The following is a 27,911-nucleotide window of genomic DNA, read 5'->3' as shown; positions in this document are numbered from 1 at the left end:
GGAGGAGCTCACTGAGTCTCTCTTCCAAACTCCTCCACTCAAACCCTTGCAACCCTCTCGTTTCCACCTCATGCGGCGTCGTTCGGACGCCGATCCCTATCCCTCACCTCTACTCCGCGTCTTCGGAATCGTTCAATCTAGGGTTTCCGAAGCCCGATGGGACCGTTGATCTCTTCCATGGCCGTCGGATCGGTGGCTAGGGTTCGCCAAGTCGCCGACCTCGCTCGCCATTACAACGTCTCTGCCACTTCAGCTCCCCGATTTCATGAAGGAACTCACCGGAGGTATTGAATTCGATCCCGAAATCCAAGCTCTGAATAGTAGGCTTTTAGAGATTAGTCGGATGGAGAGGGAGACCGGTTCCAGGATTGTGATTTGGGGGAAAGGGTCGGTGAAGAGGATGGAGAGGGAGACTGGTTCCAAGATTGTGATTTGGAGGAAAGGGTCGGTGAAGAGGATGGAGAGGGAGACGGGTTCCAAGACTGTGATTTGGGGGAAACAGTCGGTGAAGGAGGGTAGGTTGCAATAGAAGAGGGATCGGAGAAAGAGAGAGGGAGAGGGAGAGGGAGAGGGAGAGGGAGGGAGAGGGAGAGAGAAAAAATTAATAAAAAATGTCTAAACACATGAACAGTGAATAGCCAATGTTGGCTATTTACTGTTCATGTGTTTAGAAAAATGGTTAAAAAAACCATTCTGTTGGAGAAGAAAAAAAAGCAAAAAAAGTTAAATATGACTTTTTGGTTAAAATAGAGCTTCTGTTGGAGATGGCCTTAGAGTGATAAAAGATCGTATCTCTATATTATTATTATTATTATTATTATTATTATTAAAGTTAGGAGAGAATGGATTTACGTTGTACTGTAAATTGTAAACTAAAAACAAATGCTTTAAAGTGGATTTTTTTTTAAAAAGAAAAAAAAAAAAAAAAAAAAAAAAAAAAAAAAAAGAAAAAAAGAAAGAAAGAAAGAAAGATTCTTTACACTTGGAAAGCATATTCCCGGCAACCTTTCCTCCTTTTACGCTTTAAACACTAACTACCAATTAAATATCAATTTATCAAGAACGTGGGGCCATGGTGGATGCGCGAGAGTAGCAACTTCCCTCAAGTCAAATCTCACCTCCTTTCCAACCATTTCTCAAAGAGTTTCAATTAAAAAAAAAAAAAAAAAAAAAAAAAAATTATAATTGTAAGGAATATTATTATTCAGAAATGCTTAGGATTTTAATTTAAAGCGTGTTTTAGACAAAAATATATTTAAAAATATAAGCTTTGACTGTTTAAACTAAACTTAAACATATTCATCTATTACCTAAAGGAACAATAATTTCACCATTATGGTTGTGGATAACTTTTTAAATTATAAAAATACTATTTTTTTTTTGTAAGTAAATTATAAAAATACTCTTGAACCCTCATAATTCATAAACATAGTTTGGGTGAAATATATTTATTTATTTTCATAAAATTAAATTTATTAATTTTTCAGTGAAAAATGAATTTGAGTGTAATTTACTAGTTCTTGCATAGACAATTTCTTAGAATTGATGTTGCTTATTAAAAAATAAAAAAATAATCCGAGTTCTCATAATCCATTAAGAGACCTTTTAATGGATTCCAAACCCATCAAACCAGGCCCACTACTTTCTTTCTTTCTTTTTTTAATTTTATTTTTTATATAGATAGGCCCACTGCTTTTATATTCACGAACTTCGCAATCAAATCCCAGGTGATTGTATAAACCCATACCCAAGTTACCTGTAAATTGAGGATATTATTATTTTTATTGCTGACGTTGCAGCTGATCAACTTTTAGATCAGTTATTAATAATTAAAAAAAAAAATCATATTTAATCCCTAAGTTTTCATCTAATTTGGATTTAGCCTTAAGTTTTCAATTTCGAAAATAAAATCCTTATGTTTTGCCCAATTTTTAAATTGATCCCTCTATTATTTTACCGTTAAAATTAACAGTTTTTCATTTGTCACATGTGTTTCAGTTGACACGTTATGATCCATATCAGCACACAATACAATGTCAATATCCATGCGAGCATCAAAGTTATCGGTTTTCCATCTAATGTTACAATTCTAGAATATTAGGATGACGAAGAAGATTTTTGTTTTTAAAGTTAGGTCTTCTTTATTTTTTTTATTTTTTTTATGAATGACTTGTTGCTTAATGACATAACATTTGTATTAGGTGCTTATATGGATGCTAATGTGTCAGTTGCGACACACATAAAATATGCCAAACTATTAATTTTAAAGGAAAAAGTGACAGATCAAGGGGCCCATTTAAAATTTGTCCAAAAAACTTAAAGATCATATTCTTGAAATTATAAACTCAATGACTAAATTTAAATAAGATAAAAACCTGCGGGCTAAATATAATTTTTTCAAAAACAAACAAAAGTTAATTAAAATTGTCACGTCAACCTTATTAAATAATTGTGGTATGTAATATTATTCTTTTGATAAACGGGAACACCAAGATACGATTGTGTTTAAAAAAAAAAAAAAACAACGTTGGTGAAAGTGCCCCAATTTCTGTGGCTTTAACCAATAATTAATTAAAATATTACTCATTGTTCTTCAACAATCCCATATTTTGTGGGACATGATACATCGGTTAGATTTTCCATCAAAGAAAAAAAATATAAATAAAAGACAAGAGAGAGAGACTTCTTTTTTCTTTTTCTTTTTTTATTCAAATATGGGAAAAATGGGGAAAGGATAAAATTATAAAGGAGGATCACTTCCGCTCCTTAATTTGATAGAGGAAATAAAATGTGAAATAGTGAGAATGCTTCCGAACACAATGTGGGAAGCGGCCCATCCAGCTACAATGTGTTTATCAAGATTAGCACATCTAGATATCTTAAGAGCACTCCAAACATTTATGGAATACAATTGAACAAGAGAGTTATAAATTACTGGTGCAGAGATACAGTTTGAGAAAAGCAAATGATCATTCAAAGCAAAAATAGTGAGGAGATGGTCTCTTTCAACGATCAAGGGGGAACAGCCCATTGAGACAACCAATCTGGAGGCCAATAAGGCTGTATGGGCTTCACCTATCAAGGCATCCATAGGGGGCAGCTTCAGAGTATTGACTGCCATGAATTTTCCTGAGTGATTTCGGGGAACTGCGGCAGCTACTGCAAAAGTATGACGAATGGCCACATCAAAGTTTACTTTAAAATAACTTAAGGGAAGAGGATCCAAATCGGCTAAGTTACTATTCTGCCAAGCCAGCAAGTGATGCTGAGTGGTGTTATTGATACATTTAAGAGTGTTGAGAGGTACAAGAGTAATGGCCTCATGAATAAGTTTATTCCTAGCAAACCAGATCTGATCCATTAACACTGAAGCAGAAATTTGAAAACTATGTACATCTTTCACCGGGATGCCAAGAGATAAATGAGGCTGAAGTAAAGCCTTAATCCAATCAACAAAAGGCATATGAGAGAAAGACACCGTGTGCGAAGGCCATAAGGAATTCTGTCACAAAATTCTAGAGAAAGGGCAGCTAAAAAATATACGTTGAAGAGACTCCACTGAGAGTTGGCAAAGAGGGCAACAAAGCATATCCGGGTCCTGCTTGATGCAAAAACCTGAAAATATTAGGTCTAACAGGCAAGATATTCCAAGTTAATTTCCATAGAAAATGCTTAAGTCGAAACTGGATCTTAAGACTCCGCAGAAACTTGCAATCCGAAGGGCACAGGGGGGAGATGGTGGAACTGGATAAATGATTGATCACTTCATGGGATGATTTAATCGAGAATCTGCCAGTTGGGGAAGAGATTCAAGACCATCGATCAGGAGAGGGGTTATGAGGAAGGTGGGTATCAAGGATCTTAGATGCCGTGATGGCATCAAAGAGAAAATGTATAAGGGAGGTATTCCAACCTCTAGAGGGGTAAGAGAATAGGTCATAAACATTCAGATTGGAAAGGGAAGGGCGAGAGGGATGAGGGGTAGGTTTAAAACCTTCAATATTATGAATCCAGGGTTCTTCCCAAATCTTCAAATTCATACCAGAGGAGATCATCCAACAAGCACCTTTTTGAACAAAAGGCATACATTTGATGATACCTTTCCATAACTAGGAATATGTGGGCGAAGGCTTTGAATTCAAAAATTGCTCATTGTGAATATATTTGGAAGCAAGAACTTCAACCCAAAATAAGCCTTGATCATGTAACATAGTCTAACCAAGTTTGGAGAGGAGATAAATATTATGATATTCTAGAGACTTGAGACCGAGGCCCCAAATCGCTTTGGGAGAGCAGATTTTATCCCAACTTAATAAGGATAAGTTATGGGATTTATCTTGGGAAAAACCCCACCAAAATTTTCTCAAAATATAATCTATACTATGACAAAAGGATTTGGGAAGGTAGAAGAGGGACATGGCATAGCTAGGAATGGAATTGGCAACAGTTTGGAAAAGGGTAGTATGGGCTGCTTCAGAGAGGAGTTTAGCCTTCCAACCCGAAATTCTGTTGAGGATCTTAAGTTTAAAATCTTCAAAGGACAGATTCTTGTTTATGAGAAAGAAAAGGGGGAGGCCAAGGTGTTTTGCATTGGTAGACTCTAGACTGTGAAAAAGAAACATCAATAGTGATTATGTCAGGAGAGGAGAGAAACGAGGGAGAGGGATTGAGGTCCCCTTAATTCTTTCAGTATAAACTAAAGAAATTCATAATGAAATGAAAATTAAATAAAAACGTGGAAGAAAGGGATAAAATGGAGACTAATGATTCATGGGTAGTTTGGTATTAGATACATATATCCACCACTATAAAATATCACAATAACACAACAATGTGTTTTTATTTTTCTTAATATGATTATGTACAAGAGCTTATTTATAGATTAGCTTGTAAATGATTTAAATTTATTCAAATGTAATACAATTTTAATCAAATCCATTCACTTTTTAGGGTAATACATTCCTCGATTATGATAAGGATTCTTATCATTATAATATACTATAACATCCACTTTCAAACTCAATGTGTAGTTTGTGGCAGTTTGAATTTGAAAAGACAATTTTTTATTTATTTATTATTTTTTGTAAGAAAACGGATCCAGTGCGACAATAATCGGATTCTGAACATGAGCTTGATGTTCAAATCCGTCGATGAAAAACGTTGATGAGACGATGAAAGTGATAATAATTGGTCAGAGATGCGTTGAAAATTGGGCTAACAACAACATGACAAATAACTTGGGCAAAAGAATATGAGCAACTTAGAGTGATAAATAGGCTTGAGTCATCAAACAAGACCAGTAAAAGGCCAAGTGGTTGGGCCAATTGGGCTTTTTTTCAATTGTTTATTTTAGTAGATAAACGACGTGTCATTTATGTGTCAAATATGTTAAACCACCTAATCAACTCGTCAAAGATTAAGATATATATATATATATATATATATATATATATAAAATATACGTTTAAAGAAGCTAAACGGCGTGTTGATTAGGTGTCATATATTTTTGCCCACAAAAAAAAAAAACGATGTGTCGTTTAGAAGAGAGAAGGATTAAGGTGGAAGCACGTGACATGACTGTTATAAGCTTCTAGTGGCGCATGTGGGGGCTATGCAAGAGAATTCATATGCATATGCATATGCGATTATTAATAATATCCGCATCCGCATAATGCAGTTATCACATTTAGGGTGTGTTTAGGATTGCGATTTCGTAGACAATAAGTGTGATTTTAAATCAAATCGCATAACATAAATCGTTTAGGAACTGCGTTTTTAAAAATTGCGATTTGAAAATACAGAAAATTTGTTTTTTCAAATCGCAAGTAAGATGGTGCTTTTTTGAAAACGCATAAATTTAAAGGCTAATTTGCGATTTTAAACGCTAAACTGCGATTTTGCCAAACGCTTGACTGTGTTTTTAAAAATCACTTTTTTCAAATCGCATATTTTAAAATCGTGATTTTAAATCGCACTTTTTGAAATCGCAAACCTAAACCGACTCTTATGTATTTTTATCATGCGATTATTATCCGTATCCGCGAGGTTATTAAATGAGGTAATGTGCATTTTGGGCTTTAAAATTGTAATTCATGCTTCTAGTAAATACAAAAGAGCATTATCATAGTTGAACACTATTATTCATATCACACTTGCTAATAATTTTGCAATGAGATTTCCATCTCATAAATTATTTAGCTTTTTGGATGCATATGCGGATAATGAGTACATAGTGGATAGTAGATATGTGTGGACAGAGGATGCGGTCGGTTATTATCCACTCACATTTTAAGTGAGCACGTGCAGTGTTGGGTTTGGTGGCGTTGTTTAGATCAACAAATGAGCTATCGATTGATGTCGTCCGAAGCTTGATAGGATTCTTGGAAGACTATAATTCGATACATGATTATTGAACGACAATGAGGGATCCCGAGAAGGAGGCACCATTGAGAAAAAAACAACAATGTATATGGCCATTAGGGATTGAATACTAGCGTTAGCCGATGACTTTGACACAATTAAGAATTTCATAATTAAATGGAAATTAAATAGAAATGTGGAATAGATAGAGAAAGTTGAGACAGATGATTTACGAGTAGTTCAATGTTAGATACCTACGTTCACTACTAAGGAAGAGCCCAATATGGCTACATAGAGCTTACAAAAGAGGCTATATTTATATAGCGTATAAAAAATTTGAATTATTTAATTGTAATATAATCCTAATCAAATCTCTTCGCTTAGGGTAATATAGTCCTCATTTACGATAATGATTTATACTCTTCATCAAAATAAAACTGTTTGAATCAAGTTACATTAGAGTTAAGAAGAAGAAAGAAGAAAGAAAAAACCTAAAATAATTCAAAGGGTGACCAACACCCCAAGGGCGATACTTGAGGTGGGCCAACCACCCCAAGAGAGTGGTCGACAACCTCGAGGAGGATGCTTGAGGTGGGCTAATCACCCCCAAGAGAGTGGCTGATCACCCTTTCACTATTGAGGGGGGTGGTTTGCCAATCTAAGAGGCTGGTTGGAGTGGGTTGCCTGCCCTCTAAAAGGGTTTTAGGTGGTTAATCACTCCTAAGCCGGTTATGATACTTAGTCGGCTATATTTCAAAGGGTAAGAAGGTTGTCAAACCACTCACTCCATAATGAGAGGGTAGTTAGCATGTTTTTTGTGGTCGTGGTTGGAGTTTGCTCACGCTAAGCTATTATGTTGTTCACACAATAAGAAAAATGTTAAAAGTAGCTATTTTTTTTAACACCGAAAATAATTAAATTTAATTATTATGAATGAGTTATATTTTTTGTCATCTAAGACACAACTTTTGACCACTTTGCTTATGTGGCAAGGTGGTCTCATAGCTAGCTTTATAATTTTTTTTTTTTTTTTTTAAGAAACAAATAAAAGTAAAAATTATCACGTGGACAAAAATAATCAAGAATTGTGTCTTAGAGTTAGAGCGACAATGCAACAAATAATTAAAAACTATTTATGCATTAAGTACTATTTATGGATTTTGCTAGAGATGCTTGTTGATGCCCTAGCAAGACATAATTAAAGTTCACGAAAAAGAGACTGAAAGAAAAAAGGAAAAAGAAAAGAAAAAAAAGAGGAAAGAGACTGCGTTTAAAAGCCAATAGCGCCTTGGCCTGATACTCAAGCAAAAGAAAAACCCATCTCTCTCTCCTCTTCATCGGTGCAGTCACCAGCGAAATGGCTCATGCCAATGTTCTCATGGTTGGAAAACCAGTTTAAACATCTTCTTTGTTACTATGTGGTTTTGTAGATTCTTATTAGTGTTCTCTTTAATCTTGTTTGCAGGTGGCTGAGAAGCCCAGCATCGCTCTCTCCATTGCTTCCGCACTCTCTCGTGGCCAAGTACTCTCCTCTCCATCTCTCTCTTGCTTTTTGGTTCACGCTCAGAAACCCTAACTTCCATTTGGGCTCTGTTTGGACGCCAATTTCGACTTTCACATACTCAATATATCATTGTTTATACACAGCTATTCTTTTTTCCTTTCTCTTAGTCTGTTAACCATAAAAAACTGGTTGATACAATTTTGTTTTTGGTAATTGTTGGAGATAAATAGTAATTTCATCTATATACTTATGTATTTGAACCATTTCAGGACTACTGATTTATTTTATTTTAATGCCGTTTGATTTTATTGTTGAATTTCAATTGTTGTTGACACTCAAGGCAAATATTTGGATGCTACAGATGTCTACAAGAAGGGGCAGCACCGACGTCCACGAGTTTGATGGATTTTTTCTTGGATTTCGTGCGCGTTTTAAAGTCACTTCAGTTATTGGGCATGTTTTCAGGTCATTATTATCTCAAATCCGTCAACAGAAAAAGAAAAGTTTATTTGATACTACACTGCTTACTTGATACAATAAGTTCAACTTTCTTTGTTTCCAGTTTGCACGTTTAAATTCACCTCGTTTATGCTTGTTTTTAATATGTTTGTTCTATATATTATTTGGTAATTCGTTATTCTTATTTATGCTTGATGGAGCATGTCGTTTTTTAAGAGTTTCTTGTTATTTATTTAACCGTTGTTTTTTTTTTCCCCTTATAATTTTCCTTTGAGCACAACTTGACTAGTCATCAAGTGCCATCCCTCGGAAGGGACAAGGCCTCTTTCTACTAGGGGAGTTCGAGGTTTTCTTAGATTGCACCTGGACTTGTTAAAGTTCAGGCTCGCTGGCTGGGTCTCATCTAGTAGATCTGAACCAGTGGAACCCACGAACCCTTCCTGAACCAAACATGGATCTTTCGATTCATTTGCTCTCGCGCCCAATTCCACTAGCACTCCACAAGTGGATTAGTTGAGTGACTAGACTGAGATTCTCTTTGCTACCCTCTGAGTAAGAAACTCAATATGTCTCTTCAATTGCTCAACATCAGAGGCACCAGGATTGGGATAAACCGGCTGTCCTGCAGGCTGTCTGTCACGTCCTCGACCAGCCATAGCCACAGAAAACACGCTATAATCAATCCCACTAGCTCTGATTCCAAATGAGGTGGTCCACAATGCAATAAGGACTGCTGAAACTGATTTAGAGCAAATAAAGAGAAAGAAAGAGGAAGTAGATGGAAAGAATCAAATCCAAAGTAGGGCTGTAGAGAATATTCTCTGCTATAGTTTTGTTTTATCAGAAAAACCTGCCTTACAATATTCAGAACTGATTTATATACTCAACATCTCATATAATTATCTCCCAGTTCCAAGATTCTCTAGAGACAACTATCGTAATAAATGCTTCTATTTTCACAAACAAGCAGTCAAAAGTCAGTTAAGACTTAATTGACTTCATAAAGACTCTTGACTGTCTAAAATTCAGCACAAGCTACAAAATAAAATACTTAATAGCATAGCTGCCCCAAAAGTAGATTAATTAATAATTTGTCAGAACTTTTTAAGAAATACTAAGACACCCATAAACATGAAATCAAAGCTTGTTGGCTGCATCACATTGCAAATGCTACAAGTAGTATTTTTAATCTCCTATGAAGATATAACTTCAATTCACTACTTCTTTTGAATTATTTAAATTTCATCTGATATGAATTTTCATGCATTTGCACATTTTTATAACTCGTGGTTAGATTTTTCAATGTCATGTTTTCTCTTTGTATGAATCTAGTGTAGATTTTCCAGCAAAATACCAAGATTGGTCAGTCACTGACCCATTGGAACTTTTCCATGCGCCAATTACGAAGACAGAATCAAACCCTAAGGTATAGCTTTTTGAACCTTCCTTTCTATTTGTAGTTCCTTTCTCTCTCCATATGTGTTTTTTCTTTTCTTCCCCCAAATTTCTTCTGGAAGTTTTGTACAAGTTTAAAAGGAGAGGTTGGAATAAAATTTTCCTTGTTGCCCAAAACCAAAGCTCTTGCAGTAGTTGGCAGAACCTTTTACTTGCTTTAATACTGTTGTTAAATATGTAAGAGCTGCATTATATGAATTTGTGAAAATTAAGTTATATTTATTGTTGTTTGTTTTGTATGGCAGTATCACGGAACTAGGCATATATGTGATGGGTTATATTATTTAGTGCTTGGAACTTCAGAATGCTGTTATGAGTGTTTCCCCATAGAAAGTTTTTCTGACTAGGATGAATGGATAAATCCATGTGTGTTTTCATGTCTACCAGCATGCATCAGTTGTCATCTCTTGCAAATGCTTGATATTTTTTAATGCATTCTATAATTAAACTTTTAAGCTTTGCTTTTGTAGCACATTATTGCCTTCCACGTAATTTTATCTGCATATAGGTGTTAATGTAGATCAAATTTAAAGTTAGAAATTGTTGTTTGTTTAAGTATAATACATTTGCTATGTTGTTTTGGATTGTGCAGACTTTCCTTCTTTTGTAATAATTTTGACAAGTTCATTTGGTATAAGGCTCATATTTGTAGGCATTTAAGTCAAGAAGCCCGTGGCTGTGGTCATTTGGTGTTATGGTTAGATTGTGATCGTGAAGGAGAAAATATATGCTTTGAAGGTAACTCTTGCCTCCACCCCTCCCTCACCCCAACCCCGCCTCTCTTTCTCTCATGCAAATTTCTGTTAATGATTACAAGTACAATTTTCTTGTTTTATTAATATTTATCAATTGTTTTTCCTTGTTTTAATAACTAAATCTTAATCTTTAACAATATGATGGCCATTTATATGAATTATGATGTTGAGGGTGTTTGAAACATTGACCTGCAATTGATGAGGACTTAAATCATTGTTTTCTCATCAATGTTGGTTTTAATCCACTTGGAACCACTCAAAAACTTATGCTGAGTTATCTAAATTAAGTAAGAAAAGGTCTAAATATCTTAACCTTTCCAAAGACTTGAGATCTTAAAAAGATAAGAATATTTTCAAAGTCAGGAATATTTTTTTCAATTCGAGCATTATACAGGGAGTAACAACATGTCATCATTTGGTAAATTTTTGTCAATATTTAGTTGGCATAATTTGGACTTGCAAACACTTTGTCTATATAATGAAGCAACTGATTTAGATAAGTTAATCTTCAACCTCGAAACCACTTCAAAACATAAAGAGAGACAACGCAAATGACAGAGCTGTTCATGGTTTGCCTCACAAAAAATAAAGGATCATCCGCAAACAAAAGATGAGACATTAGAAGCTTGTCATTATTCCTCAACCCCACCAAAAATTCTGATAAAAGCCCCCTATTCACTGTTGCCGACATCATCCTACTCAAAGCCTTCATGACAACCACATTTTTTTTTTTTGGATAAGTAAGAGAAATATCAAAAAAAGTACAAAGCGCAATCAAGTACACATGAAGTATACAAGAAAGGCATCTAAGAGGAAATAGAAAACAATACAAGGAAATCATTAAAACTAAACGATAAAGGTGCGAGGAACACAACCGACCAAGAGTACAAAGAATGAAAGAAAAAGGAAATGAGATCCTCAATGGTTCTTTCTTTGTCCTCAAACTGCCTATCATTGCGTTCCCTCCACAAGCACCACAAAGGCAACAAGGGACCATCTTCCACACGGCTGCACTCCGAGGGCGACCACCTGTCCACCAGCAAGCGAATAAATCTACCACCCGAAGAGGCATAACCCAAGACAGACTGAAGCAACTAAAGATGGCGTTCCATAGAGCGCGTACAACCTCGCAATGGAGAAGAAGGTGATCCACCGACTCCCAATTCATTTTGCACATGCAACATCTATCAATCACAATGACACGCTTCTTTCTGAGATTGTCCAAGGTGAGGATCTTCCCTTGCGCTGCCGTCCAAGCAAAGAAAGCCACTTTCAATGGAACCTTGGTCCGCCAAATACTTTTCCAGGGAAAATGAATAGCCTCTTTGCAGGCAAGAGCCTTATAGAAAGATCTAACATCAAATTTTCCTTTGTGAGAAGGAGACCACCAGAGCTAATCTTTCCCATCACAATTCACTCTGGTTGAGTATATCAAAGAGAAAAATGAGGCCAAAACATCTACCTTCCAGTCATGGGCCGCTCGGAAGAAACTAACATCCCATTGATAGGACCTGCTCACCACAACCAAATGGTCTGCAACATGTGCATCCTTGTCACACGCAATGTCATACAAAATTGGGAAAGCTTCCTTAATAGGCACCTCACCACACCACACATCATCCCAAAAACGGATCCTAGATCCATTTCCCAGGATAAGTCTGGTATGGATGCAAAGCAAACTCCACCCTTTCCTAATATTCTTCCAAAGCCCCACTCCGTGTGACCCAGGGGGGTCTAAAGAACACCAACCATCCCAAGTAGAACCGTACTTTGCATCCATAACAGATTTCCACCAAGCCTCTCTCTCATGGGCATAGCGCCACAGCCACTTCCCTAAAAGAGCCTTATTGAAAATCCTCAAATTTCTGATGCCCAAACCAACACTTGAAATAGGAGAACAAACTTTGGACCAATTAACCAGATGAAATTTAAATTCTTCACCTATGCCACGCCACAAGAAATCTCGATGCAGCTTCTCTATACGACTAGCAACACTGGAAGGAATAGGGAGTAGAGAAAGAAAGTACGTAGGAAGATTAGAGAGAGTGCTTTTTATAAGGGTTACTCTGCCACCCTTCGACAAATACAACTGCTTCCAGCTAGCCAGCCGCCTCTCAATCTTACCAACTACCTTATCCCAGCTAGACTTAGCCTTAAAAGGGGCCCCCAACGGAAGACCAAGGTACTTTAAAGGAAGAGAAGAGACTCCACAGCCCAAAATGCCAGCAAGATCATCCATATTATCCACAAGACCCACAAGAACTAAAACTAACTTATCCAAATTAATCTTCAAACCTGAAACAGCTTCAAAGGACAGTAATAACATACGAAGATAGAGAAGATGATCAGGACTAGGCCCGCAAAAAACTAAAGTATCGTCTGCGAATAACAGATGAGAAATGTTACTCACTCCATTTCTACTAGAGCCCACAGAAAAGCCAGAGAGAAATCCCCTTTGAACAGTAATAGAGAACAACTTACTAAATGCCTCCATCACAATGACAAACAAGAGAGGTGACAGAGGATACCCTGTCTAAGACCACGAGAGCTGCTAAAAAACCCAGAAGGGGTGCCATTCACCAAAACCGAGAAACGCACTGATGAAATACAATGCGCTATCCAAGAACACCATCTCTCCTCGAAGCCACATCTTCTCAACATATACAATAAGAAATCCCAGTTGACATGATCATAAGCCTTCTCAATATCCAGTTTACAAAGTAACCCTGGTTCACCTGATTTGATGCGACTATCTAGACACTCATTAGCTATAAGAACAGAATCAAGAATTTACCTTCCTTTCACTAAGGCATTTTGGGGATTCGAGATAATCTTCTCTATAACCCTTCTGAGTCTATTAGTAAGAACTTTAGCAATGATCTTGTAAACACCGCTTACAAGACTAATAGGCCGAAAATCTTTAAGATCCACAGCCCCAAACTTCTTCGGAATTAAGGCTAAAAAAGTGACATTAATGCTTTTGACAAACTTGCTATGAGTGTGAAAGTCCTGGAATACCCCCATGAGATCAGTCTTAATCACATTCCAACAATCTTGGAAGAACGCAATAGTGAACCCATCAGGGCCTGGAGCCTTATCACGATTCAAACCTTTAACTACCTCTAAGACCTCCCTTTCCTCAAAAGGAAGTTCTAAGGAAGAGGCTTCACCTGCATCCAAATTGTCAAAAACAAGGTTATCCATCTTAGGCCTCCAATTGAAAGGTTCTGCAAAAAGAGATTTATAAAATTGAGCAACATGATCCCTAATAACCTGTTGATCAGAAGAAATAGAGCCATTGATAGAGAGTGACTCAATGGAATTGGATCTCCTATTCGAATTGGCTATTCGATGAAAGAATTTAGTGCATTTATCACACTCTTTAAGCCAAAGAGCCCCAGACTTCTGTCTCCAGCTAATCTCCTCCGGTAAAATAGAATTCTCCAGATCTCTGATGACCCCACATTTCCTCGCCTTTTCTTCTGGAATTAAACCCCGTTGTTCCTCCAAGCTATCAAGAGCACACAATTCTTCCATATGCATTTCCTTGCGGAACTCCACATTACCAAACTCTTGATCGTTCCATCTTTTGAGATCAATCTTCAAAGCCTTAAGCTTTTGAGAGAAGATGAAGCTGGGCGAGCCTTGAAAGCGATAAGACTCCCACCAAAGACACACCCTATCCACAAACCCTTCAGCCTTTAACCACATATTCTCGAACTTGAACGGTTTGGGACCCCAATGAACACCACCACAATCAAGAAGGATAGGAAAATGATTAGAACACAGTCTTGGAAGCCTTTTCTGAAGAGAACCTGAAAACTTGACTTCCTAATTTGGAGAAACAAGAAATCTATCGAGGCGAGACCAAGAGGGAATCTCCTGATTATTAGACCACGTAAATGGCCCTCCTACAAGAGGAAGATCCATAAGATCCTGCTCAAAAATAAAATCCGAAAACTCCATCATCGCCGCATTAAGACGAACGTCTCTAGATCTTTCAGCAGGAAAGCGTGTGACATTGAAGTCACCCCCGATGCACCAAGGTAGCTCCCACCAAGAAGAAAGGCCAGCCAACTTATCCCAGAGAGAACTTCTAAGAGAGTCAAAGTTAGGACCGTAGACCCCAGCAAAAGCCCAAGAGAAGTTATCAGCAACGCTTCTGAAAGAACATGCAACAATTCACGAGAACCACTAATGAATTTAGCAGAATATTCATTAGTAAGAATGGAGAAATTCACCGTAGAAATACAATGATCTATCCAAGCTCTCCATTTCTTCTCAAAGCCACTTCTTCTCAACAAATACAACAAGAACTCCCAACTAACATGGTCATAGGTCTTCTCTAAGTCCAATATACATAGCACACCAGTTTCCCTTGATCTAATTCGACTATCAAGACATTTATTAGGTACTAGAATAGAATCTAGAATGTGCCCCCCCTGATGAATGCATTATGAGACCTAGAAATAATCTTCTCCAATACCGTTTTCATCATGCTCGCTAGGACCTAGAGATGATTTTATAAACAACACCCGCTAGAATAATTGAATGGAAGTCCATAATATCCACGACACTGACTTTCTTAGGGACAAGGGAAATAAAAGTTGCATTGATGCTCTTTTCAAACTTCCCTTGAAGATTAAACTCCTTGAAAACATCTATAATATCTCTTTAATGACCTCCCAACAAGTCTGGAAAAATGCCATGGAGAAAACCATAAAGGTCTGGGGCCTTATCACCATTAAGTGCTCTCACCACCACAAAAACCTCACACTCCTCAAAAGCTCTTTCCAACCATGAACCCTCATTAGCACCAATGGAATTAAAAGAGAGACCATTCAATTTTGGGTGCCAACTGAATTGTTCTGAACATCAAATGGACCTTTTATGGGGTGGAGTTGGTTACGAGTGTAAGTTCCATTTAGTCAGTTGGTCAAAGATTTATTCTTCGATGTGTTTCGATGTTTTGGGGGAAGAAATTTGATTCAATTTAATGAAGTTCTCCTGGAGAAATGGTTATGTCGTTACGCTATAGAGAGGGAGGTTTTCTGGAAATCGATGGTGGAATATATTAGGAGAGGGTGGGGAGTTTTTTTTCTAGATTTGTTAGATATGAGGTGGGAGATGGGTCTAAGATTAGGTTTTGGCATTATTTGTGGTGTGGGGACTAGCCCTTGAAGGCAACTTTTTCGAAATTTTTTAGTATTGCATGTTGGAAGGAGGTGTGGGTGGCAGATCATGCGCAATTCTTTAATGGAAATCTTCATTGGAATATATCATTTACTAGACCAGTGCAGGATTGAGAGGTGGACTTAGTCCTTTCTCTCTTTGATCTTTTGTACTCTATCAGATTGAGGCAACACTGTGACTGGTAAGGATAAAATATGTTGGATCCCCTCCAAAAGGTGGAAGTTTGAAGTAAGATGCTTTTATCATGAGTTGTCCATTCCTACTGGCTCGCTATTTCCTTGGAAGACTATTTAGAGAGTTAAGGTTCATTCGAGATTGGCATTCTTTGTGTAGACGTCGGATGCTACTTAACTCTGAATAAACCGAGGAAGATGAATGTCATTGTGGTGAATTGATGTTGTATGTGCAAGAGGTGTGAGGAATCCATAGATCATCTTTTTCTTCATTGTGAAGTGGCAAGCAAATAATGGGCTTTGATCTTCCATCTTTTTTGTGTAGAGTGGGTCATGCCTTGAAGGGTGATAGAGTTGTTGGCTGGCTAGAAAGGTTAGTTGGGAAGCCGTAACATTTTAGAAGTTTTTCCTCCTGTTTAGGGGCTCTCTTGTATACTTCCCGTGTATTAGGGTTGCGCCCCTCTGCGCTTTTTTATTGAATTTTAAATTACTTATCAAAAAAAAAACATTTTAGAAGTTTGGAGGATGACATCTCTGTGTTTAATTTGGTGCATTTGGAGAGAGCGAGATGCAAGAAGCTTTGAAGATTGTGAGATTTCGGTGGTAGAGCAAAAGACTGTTATGTTTAAATCCCTTTATGCGTGGATGGCAACTTACCATAGTCCTCAATTTTCTATATATATATTTTTTAATCCCTAATAGGGGTCTCGTATATTTCCTATATTCCCTTTGCGCTTTCTAATGAGATTGAATTACTTGTACATATAAAAAAAAAATTAGTGAAGCAACTGCAAAATAGTTTTTATTTTTATTTTTTATAAGTAATCGACAAATATATTTAAAAGCGTGAAAGATGCTCCTAAGTATACAAGAGGTATATAAGAGGAAACACCTAATTAGAAGGAGAAAAAAGAATAAGGGAATCACTATAACTAATTGTTAAAAGAGAAATATAAGCAGCTGTCCAAAGATACAAAGGTTTGAAGAAAAATGACTTAATCTCCTCCAAAATCCTCTCACAGTCCTCAAAACACTTGCGCCATTTATTTCCCTTCATAAACACCATGAAAAGCACGCGGACACCATCTTCCACACAGTAGTACTCCATGTACTGCTGGTAGTCTACCAACAAATGCACATGTCAACCTGGCAAGAAATTACTTTGATTGAAACAAACAGATTTTAAAAGAAAAAATGTCTTAATTTCCTCCAAAATCTTCTCACGGTCATCAAAACATCTACCATTTCTTTCCCTCCATAAACACCATAAAAAGCACGCAGACACCATCTTCCACATAGTAGTACTTTGTGTACTGCTGGTAGTCTACCAACAAATGCACATGTCAACCTGGCAAGAAATTACTTTGATTAAAACAAACAGATTTTAAAAGTAAAGCGCATATAATTGGTTCATAAAGAAAGAGATGACCAAACCCTCTTTTCTGTCTTTTTTCATCTCTCTTTCTACTCATTTCCCCTCAATACTTAATTATGATTCACCATGGTTTACAATTTAATTTTCCATTGCTAGTCTGGTGTGAATTTCAGGTTGGATGGCTTAATCTAATCTCAGAAGTGGCCCGTCTAGGAAGATTGTTGTGTGGGATTAGGAGGATGAGGTTTGGGTTGGAGAGGAAGGAGACTCCCCTTACCCCTTGTGTGTCTGTCCTCCCGACATGCCCTTGGATTGGGTGTCGGATGGTGCTAAGGATGAATATCTGTCCTTCGCGATTTTGGATGCCATTGAAGAGGATTTCCATCGGGTTAATAAGGGTACGTGTCTTAAGATCAAAGGGAGGAGATATGTGTTGAACTTGAAAAACTCCATTAACTACGGCGATGCAAGCTTGCCCTCTAGGAGAATGAAAGGAAAGGCTCAGGTGCTATAGCGTTGAGTGCTCATTGTGGGTTCCTAGTTTAAGGGCTAGGTCCTAGTGGGGATTCTTTTTTTTTTTTTGCGCTTTGAGTGCTCCTTGTGGGTTTAGAGTTTAAGGGCTTTGGTCCTTGTGGGTTTGATTGGGTTTCTTTTTGTGAGCTGTTTTGATTGTTCCTGTGTATACTTCCTGTGTACTTAAGGACGCGCTTTTTAATAAAACATTTCTTATAAAAAAAAAAAAGTAAACGAGTTTTGTCCTTTTTTTATTTTTTATGTGTGCGCATCACAGCCTAGATGCTTGGTGCATTGGCATTGCAATGCGACCAACTGTCTCTTTTCTTTGTTTTATCAGTCTCAGATAGAACATGCTGGGATTTTCTTACTTGATGTGCTGAATTGCATTATTGACCTATTAAGAGAAATGTTCATCTTTTGGCGGAATGTATTGTTCAAACTATACAATATATAATGTTGGAACTCCTTTAGCCATATAGAGTTCTATTGTTAAATTTGTTACCTATAGATAGCGAATAGGACTACCATAGCAGTTTATTTGACCCGCTAAACAAAATTGAAATATTTATAAATAGTCAAGGACCAAAATTCCCTTAACTAAACAAAATGAGTTGATTGAATGAATTAACTTTCAAGTCGGAAAAAATTGTTATTAATAAACAAAGTGATTAGGATCACTAGAGTAGGCTGATTTGGCATACTACCTAGAGATAGTTTTTGCATATTATATATTGTCGTTTGTATTGTGACAAAAAAATTGATAAAACAATACATTTTTGGCAAGAATAATTGCATAATTGCTAAATATGTACTTGATTTACAAAAAATTATAGATAATAGTATCTCAACTAAAAATATCCACGTGCAATGCACATGCCCGTCTACTAGCTCTTTAAAAAGAGCATATTGCATAATTTTTGTAGCAGGCATGCATGTGTAAGCTGTACGTTGAGTGTATGTTTCAAGCACCTTGTCATGTTCTCTATGTTTATCTTGTTCTAGGGAAATGAACTCTAGCTCAAATGAGGGTTTCTCCACTTGTAAGAACAAGGTGGAGGGTTAGATCATGGGTTCAAGACTTAGTGGGTGCATGTGTAGCGTACTGATTGAAAAAAAAGAAGAAGAAAAAAGCCAGCAACTGGAATCAGTGGACAAGAAAAATGACAGTAGCATCTCTAACAGACTCATACTCCTTTACCTCTCTAACAAGCACTTACGAAAAAGTTCTTAGTCTCTCAATTTTCCTTATTACTTAACAATTTTTTTTTTTTCCCCTTAGTTGCCGGAAAGCCATACATAAGTACATGGCAATTTGGATGATATGTGTGGTTATAGCCACGTGTATGTCAGGAGGTTTTGAGCTGATATATGCTCTTTTTTCTTGCTTTTTTCCTTCATTTTTACAATTCACATGATGTTCAAGCTTAGTGAATTTCAGGGGATGTCTTAAAAGCTTTGCAAATAAAATTAAATGTTTTTTGCAGTTATTGAGTGCACTGGCTTTCATGAACCTAGAAGAAGGGTTTATCGTGCACGGTTTTCTTCTGTGTTAGACAAAGATATTTTGAAGGCTATGGATAACCTTGTTGAACCCAATAGAGATGAGGCACTGGCGGTAGATGCTCGGCAAGAGATAGATTTGAAAGTCGGAGTTGCCTTCACACGATTTCAAACCACTTATTTCCAGGGAAAATATGGGAATCTTGACTCTAGAGTCATCTCGTCGGTTCTCTTCTCTCTATCCCATGTTTTAATCTGTAGTTTATATATCTAATATCATATATTCCCTTAGTCTTTTGCACTTTTGCTCTTTGTTTTGACGTATGTGAATGTCAGGAAAACTCTTATTTCTTAAGAATGTTGGTTAAAATATGCAAAATTCCAGATTTGACTAGACATTCTAATATGAAACATTGAATGGGTGAACTGAAAACAGAGTAGAGAAAATTTCGGTCTTATTGTAGTTTCTGGATTCCTTTTGCTTTCTAATAATTGCAGAGGGATAAGATAGAAATATAGATATATGGCTAGGGCTTTCAGTTATACCCCTGTTTAAGTTTCTATTTGCTTTTGCTGGTCAACAAAATTATCACATTATCGTAACTAATTGATGACTGATACAAAATTTGTGAGAGGTTGTTTACTTTTACTTTTAATTTCATTCATCAGTAAATCATGCTTATGAATTGCTTGTTTCAGCTATGGACCATGCCAAACTCCCACCCTAGGGTTTTGTGTACAGCGTTATTTGCAAATAACTACTTTTAAGCCGGAAAAGTTTTGGGTTTTGCGACCTTACATAATACAAAATGGTTATGAACTTCAGCTAGAATGGGAGCGTAACAAGTTGTTCGACGTAGATGTGAGGCCTTATTTGCTTTAGCCTTGCAGTACTCTTTCTTAACTTTTCTTGGCAATGATAATCCGTCTCATACTTCTGCATATTGCAGGTCGCTACGATGTTTCAAAAGTTGGTAATGGAAGATGGAATTTTAGAAGTTAATGAAATATCAGAAAAACAGGAAAGCAAAAGTCGTCCTTCTGGTCTTAATACAGTGAATCTTCTGAAGGTCAGAAAAATTTGCAGATTGACTTTGTCTTTTGTTATGATTTAATACCATTTGAGTTGACATTAATGCTACATTGTGTGTATCTAAGTATTTGAAGTGATGAGATGCATACCCAACAAGTATTTTTTAAAGGAAAAGGGCTAGAGATTGATTGCTAGAGATTGATTACTATAGTACCTGGGAACAAAGGCTGCCTTGTTAAATGAATAGTTCAGCATGAGTGAAATATTCACGTTTAACATGCTCTTTTACTTAAATACTCAGTTCTGTCCTAGGTTGTGGAGGAAATGAGAATGGATAATTTTTCATCCATGTCTTGGTGTGGACAACGGGGAGGTAGGTGGAGTTAAGAGCTTGAGTTATTTGGCTGCAACACACACACTCTCATACATGTATATATACATACACCTGATTCAATGATATTTGAGGGCATATTAGCACTCTCACAATCTAGGAGTTGGAGGAAAGCTCAAATATATGATATTGCTCAATTACCTTCGTTATGTTAGCTGCACTTGTATGATAAATGGGGTTTCCCGTTGGACCAATGGTGCAGGAGTATTGAAAGTATTGGCCTGATCTTGTTTTAATTCTTATTTTCAGTCAAGTGCCATTTGTTTTATTTTGACTGTGTACCATTTGTTTTAATTCTTATTTTCAGTCGACTGTGTACCCTTTGAAAGCAGCAGGAATGTTTTTATAGCACAGTGAATTACCACTTTGAACAGTGTCTTTAAATAGTGTTGTGGCAGTTTGTGATCGTTTGCAATCATTTTGAAGGATTAGCAGTTTAGGGTTTTACAGATTAGGATTTTAGGGATAGATAAATAACACAATCCAGAAATTGGATTTGTTGGAATATAGATTAAATCGTTGGCAAATTAAACGGAAAATATAATAAGAAGAGGAAGGTAGATCTAGGAATTACAACTAATTTTCCTAAGCATCACACCTAGGGTTTCTTTGGCATCACATATAAAAATGATTGCATTATACAAACCTTAAGAGCATATTCTTTGCAAAATTTTCATAAACTTGTTCTCCATTTAATTGAAAGTGTGCTCAATATTTACAAAAAGTTAAACCTACTCAGGGAGTAAATTTATATTTACCCTTAATATAATTATCTAACTCTTTCATTTGTAAAAGTTCCTAATAGAAATTTTGTTCTTCATGAATGTGAGAAACTAACTTGCTTAGTTTATATGACTTTCTCGTAGACAATTTGATCCTTGAGATGATTTAAGTACCTTGCCTTAATTTATCCAGGTTGCTTCAAGTGCACTTGGCTTTGGACCACAAATGGCTATGCAACTGGCTGAACGCTTGTATACTCAAGGATTCATCAGGTCTTTCAATAATCTTTTGACCATTATTATTTTGTTTGCTTTATACTTGTAACAAAAAAAATTATTTTGTTTGGTTTATAGCTTTTCGCAGTTATCACATTATTGGTTGTTATGACTAGAGACTCTTTAGTTGGATTATCAAAGTTTGATGTTGTTGGTTTGCATCAACTACTATGTGAGGCTTGTGAAAACATTGTCGGATTAGTGGAGATTTTGTTTGTCGTGACCCAAGGATGCGTTACATCTGCGTGATGTCCAAAAAGATTAGTTGCAGTTAGAGCTCTCTGATTAGTAATCGTTAATATAGCACATATCGACCTAGTACTTAATATGCCCGTGCAATGCCCACTCACAATTCAATCTACAGAATATAGTGTATCATAATCATCCCTACTCATATTGCTAATGTTGTTGTTAAGGGAATCCGTTTTACCCTGTTGTGTACGATATCTCTTCTACCCGAAATCGGATTTTTATATGCTGCAATGTCTTAATCAATTCCATGTCTTCAGCATATTATTAGTCCCTTAATTGTTCGTTGTTAAAAGGACTGTTAATTATTTTGCTATGCTCCTCTAGCTATCCACGTACGGAGAGCACAGCCTATCCTTCTTCATTTGAGTTTAGAGGCACACTTGGTGCACTAGCAAACAACCCTACATTCGGCAATTATGTGCAGAGACTACTCACCGATGGGTATCATAAACCACAATTTGGAAAAGATGCAGGTGACCATCCTCCCATTACCCCAATGCGGTCAGCAACTGAGGATATGCTAGGCACAGATGCTTGGAGGTTATACCAGTATGTCTGTCAACACTTTATAGGGACTGTGTCTACCGACTGCAAGTATGTAAGGTAAAAAGATATGTTTTGTCATTTTCGTTTATTGTTTCAGCTTATTGTCTTAATTCATTAGAAGACATTTTCCTTAGGACTGCAAATGAGCCAAGACATTCATGAGCAACTTGAAGCTTGAAGGCCCAACTTGATAACTGCTGATTTATTTATTTTTATTTATTTATTTATTTTTTTTCTGTGGATAACAGCTTATTTTTCCTAATATGGATTTTGTTATGGGTGCTCTAAGAAGAAATAAAATCCCCTCTATCAACCTGTTTTTGTGCTTTCCAAAGAGAACTTCCATCAATAACTAGTCAGCAGGTCTTAATAATAAAAAATATATGAATTAAAGGTTTAGCTCACGTTTGGTTGACAGCAATAGGTCCATGAATAGAATAACCATTTCTGGGAATAACCATTCCTGTCGTTTAGTTTGTCTATTGTTCTTGGGAATAACCATTCTACAAGAATGACTATTTTTCATTTTGAGAAATAGCCATTCCTCCCAAAAAGGAGAGACATAGCTATTACTGGGGGAATAGAATTGCCCTAATTTTTTTTCCCCCAAAAAACCATGTTTTTTTTTTTTTTCTTAGAAAAAAATTTGTCTCCATGGGGTGCCACCCCAACAAAAGCACACAGGGGGTGCTCCACCCTTGATCGGCAACAAGGTGGTGTGACCACCCTTTGTGCTTTTGTTGGGGTGGCTGACACCCCCTTGGGGGTGGTCAACCACCCATCTGGACATCCTTTTTTTTTCTTTTTTTCCCAAAAAAAATAATAAATAAAGACTTGTTGGAAAATATTTTTTTAAAGCTAGGCTATTTTAGGAAATTTGAGCAAAATATGATTCAATTCTAGTTAAAAAAATTGGTCATTCTTGTGTTGTCAATAAACAAAAGAATATGAATGGTCATTCCATTCCAGTTTCTTGTGTTTCTATTGATACCCATTCCTATTCCTAAGGAATCATCATTCCTGTGTATCAAACGTAACCTTAAGCTGTTACTTATAATGTATAATGATAGAAAATAGCCTCATGAAGAAAAACAAAATTTCTATCAGCCTACTTTGCTTCTATATATACAGGAAAAGGATTTCAAGACAAAAGGAGATGCAGAAAGAGTAAGCACATACTCAGAGTTACCCAGCCTAAATTAGTTAAGAAAATAGTTGAAGAGATAATAATATATTTTTTTTGGTCAGAATAATCAAAACTCTTACAGCAGCACCCATCAGTGTGCAGGATTTCAACGCCAATTAACAGAGGATCCTTAATGTTCTTCTCTTCATCCTTTTTCGCCTTTTCGTTCCAACACAACCCCTCAATGAATTCTTGTCCATTGGATCCCAAGAGAACCTCCGGGACACAGAATTGGTCTTGTCCTTGGGCTGTAAGAGATTTGTAGAAATCAGCTGCAAAGTCCTTGTGGTTTACTTTATTTTAATCCTTTTTTGTTTGCTCAGTTTGTTCTTTGATGAGAGAGAGAGAGAGAGAGATGGCGTAGCTGCCTTGATCGACCATAAAATATTTTATGGTTCTTTTTTTTTTTGGGTTTGAATATTGCCTATTGGTTAAATTCTTTGATCTGAAAAATAAAATATATTAAAGGACATGTTCCTCACTTGAGAAAGTTAAAGATGACATCACTTTGGTTACTATTGATTTTTCTTTTCTTCAAAATGATCAAAAACTCTCTGAACCATCACTATCAGTGTGGAGGAGTTTTGAAAGTGATATAACAGTCTCCTTCATGTTGTCCTTTTCTTCTGTCTCCACCTTTCTTCTTGTCCCAAGACAGCCTCTCAATGACTTCATCTCCACTAGATCCCAACGCAAGCCCTAGAACGCAGAATCAGTCTTGTTGGGCTCTAGGAGATTTGTAGAAATTAGCTGAGAAGTCATTGTGGCTCTTTGATCTGACAGAGTAGATATATTAAAGGACATTTTGGTCACTTTAGAAAATTACAGATGACTTGAAGTGTGTAGAGGTCACAGTTTTTTTCTTTGGGAGAGTAAGTTGACAGTGGAGCATCTATTGTTTCTTATCGGGAGCCCCTAGTGCAACCGTTAACATGACCCTTTATGCAATAATTAAACAATCTTAAGCTTCATCAAGGCTAAGCTCAACTTTGTTTGTTTCAGGAACAAGGCTTGTGAGCAAGCTTTCACACAAAGCTAGTATAGTTCAAAAATATGTTCAGTAAAAGAAAAGGATATATATATATATATATATATTGGGATGGAAAATTATATTTGTCGTATTTTATATATCATTAAATGAACAAGGGCTCAATAAATTACATTTTAAACTTCAAGGGTGCATGAGATGTCAAAGCTTGGGCTCATATTAAGCCTTGGTTCTTGTTTTGGGTAATTTATCGTGGTTAAACATGAATTCATGAGGTAACTGACTCTTGGTCACTGCATGCTCTCTCTCACTCTCCCTCTGTTTTTAACTGTAGCATCTAGCTTTTTTTCTATTTTGGGTCTTTTGTTTTCTTTTTCTATTCTTTTATGATTAATTAATTTTGTGTATGCTCTTCTACGTTCAAAGCTTTGCCTACTGATTACCTGTATTAAGGAAAAGTTTCCCTTCTAACTACACTTGATGTATGAAGCTGAAATAATCATTTTGTTCTTTTAATCTATTCCAGGACAAAGGTTGAATTTTCAATAGGTGGAGAATCCTTCCATTGCACCGGGCATCATGTTACAGTTGAAGGATTTACATCTGTTATGCCATGGTTGGGAGTAAATGAGAGAAAGCTTCCTCGGTTTATGAAAGGAGAGAAGATAGAAGTTTCAAAAGTGGAGCTATATGAGGTAGGGATTTTATCCTATTTCATTCACACTTTATGCTTCACATTTTTCAGTGTATTTATTGTCTGTTATTATTTTTATTTTTTGAGCTGTGAGAAATTCAAGATGTTCTTATATTCACCCTCTCTTCTGGAGTTAATTGTATAGTTTGCTTCTTCTTCTTTCTTCTTTCTTTCTTTTTTTTTTTTTTGGGGGGGGGGGGGGGGGTGGGGTTGGATTTTAGAGGGAGAGGAAGGGTGGGGGGGCGTGACTTGGGCTCTAACTTGCTGCATCTTAGCAAAGGATGATGCTATTGTCTAGGAGACAAAATGAGAATGAAAAAATTGAAAATCTAAAACCAAATATCTTGCTGTAAATCTCTAAATGTCTAAAATCTACAGGGGAGCACCATGGCTCCAGATTATCTCAGCGAGAGTGAGCTGATTTCCCTGATGGAAAAGAATGGAATAGGCACGGATGCATCAATAGCTGTGCATATTAACAACATATGTGAACGCAACTATGTACAGGTTACTAAATCTTTATTTGTGCTAAATAACTTCCCTCATTTGAGACATTTAGTGGGTTTATGTAGGAAAAAAAATGTATCTTTTCAAAGATTTGGATATTTTCTTTACAATCAAATTGCAGGTACAAGCTGGCAGAAAGTTGGTTCCAACTGCCCTAGGTATCACCCTGATAAGAGGCTATCAATGTATTGATCCAGATCTCTGTTTGCCAGATATTCGCAGTTTCATTGAGCAACAGATTACTCTTGTTGCTAATGGTCAAATGAATCATTTTCATGTTGTACAGCATGTACTACAACAATTCAAGCAAAAGTTCACTTATTTTATTAAGCAGGTTAGAAAAGTTCATCTTTTGTTACTTGTTCACTGTTATTATTTTCATATATTGCATTGGAGGATTGTGAAGCTGTTGTATGGTATGTGCTAAGTCCCACATCGGCTGTGTACTTGGTGGACTTGGGTTGTATAAGTGATTTTTGAGAAATCCAATTATGATTTTTCCTTTTGGGTATAGCGTAGATGTTTTGGGTATGGCATAGATGTGGCGAGTGGCCCGGGGCCTTGATAAATGATATTACAGCTAACCTAGCTAACCTAATAACACCATGCAATACAAGAGTACTGCAACATAATGCAGGCCTTGACGAGGACAGAAGAGATGCGAGTGGGCATGTGCTAAAATCCCATATTAGTTGAATACTAGGTGGAATTGGATTAGATAAGTCATTCTAGTTAATTGAGACCAACCCTTTAAAGGTATAGCGTAAATGTGGCTCATGCGTGGCAGAGTTAGGAATTTATCCATGGGAGTGCAAAATACTTCTTTTGTATCTATTTGTTGAATATTTAATGTCTATCCTCAATTTAAAATACGCAGTCATAGTTTTGCTATATATCAGCTCACACATGTATTCATAAGGTAATTGATAAGAGTGTGAAGGAGAATGAAGGGAATTTTTTTTTTTTTTTTGATTAGTAAGAAAAATTTTATTAAAAAGTGTAAGGTGCCTCTAAGTATACAGGGAGTGTATATAGGAACAACCAAAACCAACCTACAAAAAGAAACCCAAACAAACCCATAAGGACCTAAGCCCTTAAGCTCAAAACCCACAAAGAGCACTCAAAGCAACAAAGGAAAAACCCAAACAAACCTACAAGGACCTACCCTAAAACCTGAATTCCCCTGAAGGGAATGTTTTTTAAGAAGTTAAAATGTTTCTAACCGCAGAATGTATAATTAAATGTAAAATTTAAGGGGTTTTATGTTCGTAGTCTTGGAGAAACAAATGTTGTAGTTGTTTAATTTCCTTTTTTACACTTTTCTTCTCTGTGGGGGATGATAGTGAGATTAGCAAGGTCATTTGAAAGTCAAATCAGTTTGCCACCACTTCACAGTAATTAGGACATCCAAACTTCTCAAAGCATTTAGTTCACAATAGAAGCATATCAACCTGGTGAGATTGAAGAAAGTGTAACAATAATATAAAAGGATGGTAGAGAAACTAAGGGAGAGCTAAAAAAATGGTATCTTGAATGATACGTCTAAAACGAACAATAGCAAGTCATATAGAGACAAAATTAAAATTGTTGAGGAAGAAGATGTGGCCTTCATACTTATCAAAAAAAAAAAAAAAAAAAGATGTGGCCTTCATAGAATTTTTTATAGTAAACTGATATGTTGCAATTGCAAGACCAAATTCCAGTTTATTACTTAAAATGCTCATTGTTGGAGATTAAAAGAGAAGTATCCAATCAAATGTATATGTATAAGCGTCATCAACCCTCCCATGAGCCAAACCTAATCTTGCCATTGAACCTAGAGTATTTTCTTCTTCTTCAAAGTTTTGGGATTGCCAAGGTGGGTTGACTCTTCACCAAGCCTATAACATTTTGATTTTTCAGGTTTTGGGGGGGGGGGGGGTGGGAGGTCATGGCCCCCCCTCAACCCCCTAGATCACCGAACGCGCGTCCCTAGGTCATTACAATTATATGCTTATCATAACTTTCTTGTTGAAACCTTAAATCC

The 27,911-nt window shown here is 36.5% G+C and overlaps 1 protein-coding gene across 2 annotated transcripts in view; it reads left to right on the top strand.

The window, feature by feature from the left end:
* Positions 1-7,598: 7,598 nt before the first annotated feature.
* LOC133871407 (DNA topoisomerase 3-beta) overlaps positions 7,599-27,911 on the top strand; it is a 32,209-nt gene continuing 11,896 nt past the window's right edge. The window contains exons 1-13 of one of the 2 annotated variants that reach the window (XM_062308870.1): positions 7,599-7,741; positions 7,826-7,882; positions 8,226-8,329; positions 9,661-9,749; positions 10,417-10,516; positions 19,275-19,512; positions 19,990-20,152; positions 20,241-20,360; positions 21,630-21,709; positions 22,289-22,567; positions 25,211-25,379; positions 25,757-25,885; positions 26,007-26,219. In XM_062308870.1, the coding sequence (XP_062164854.1) occupies positions 7,725-7,741; positions 7,826-7,882; positions 8,226-8,329; positions 9,661-9,749; positions 10,417-10,516; positions 19,275-19,512; positions 19,990-20,152; positions 20,241-20,360; positions 21,630-21,709; positions 22,289-22,567; positions 25,211-25,379; positions 25,757-25,885; positions 26,007-26,219 (1,758 nt within the window). In that variant the 5' untranslated portion in view covers positions 7,599-7,724. Of the gene's footprint in view, positions 7,742-7,825; positions 7,883-8,225; positions 8,330-9,655; positions 9,750-10,416; positions 10,517-19,274; positions 19,513-19,989; positions 20,153-20,240; positions 20,361-21,629; positions 21,710-22,288; positions 22,568-25,210; positions 25,380-25,756; positions 25,886-26,006; positions 26,220-27,911 lie in introns of both variants that reach the window. The other variant, XM_062308865.1, reaches the window with a different exon arrangement.

The sequence above is a fragment of the Alnus glutinosa genome, chromosome 1 (genome assembly GCF_958979055.1).
Source record: "Alnus glutinosa chromosome 1, dhAlnGlut1.1, whole genome shotgun sequence".
Classification (NCBI taxonomy): Eukaryota; Viridiplantae; Streptophyta; class Magnoliopsida; order Fagales; family Betulaceae; genus Alnus; species Alnus glutinosa.
This window is presented reverse-complemented; position numbering and strand designations above follow the sequence as displayed.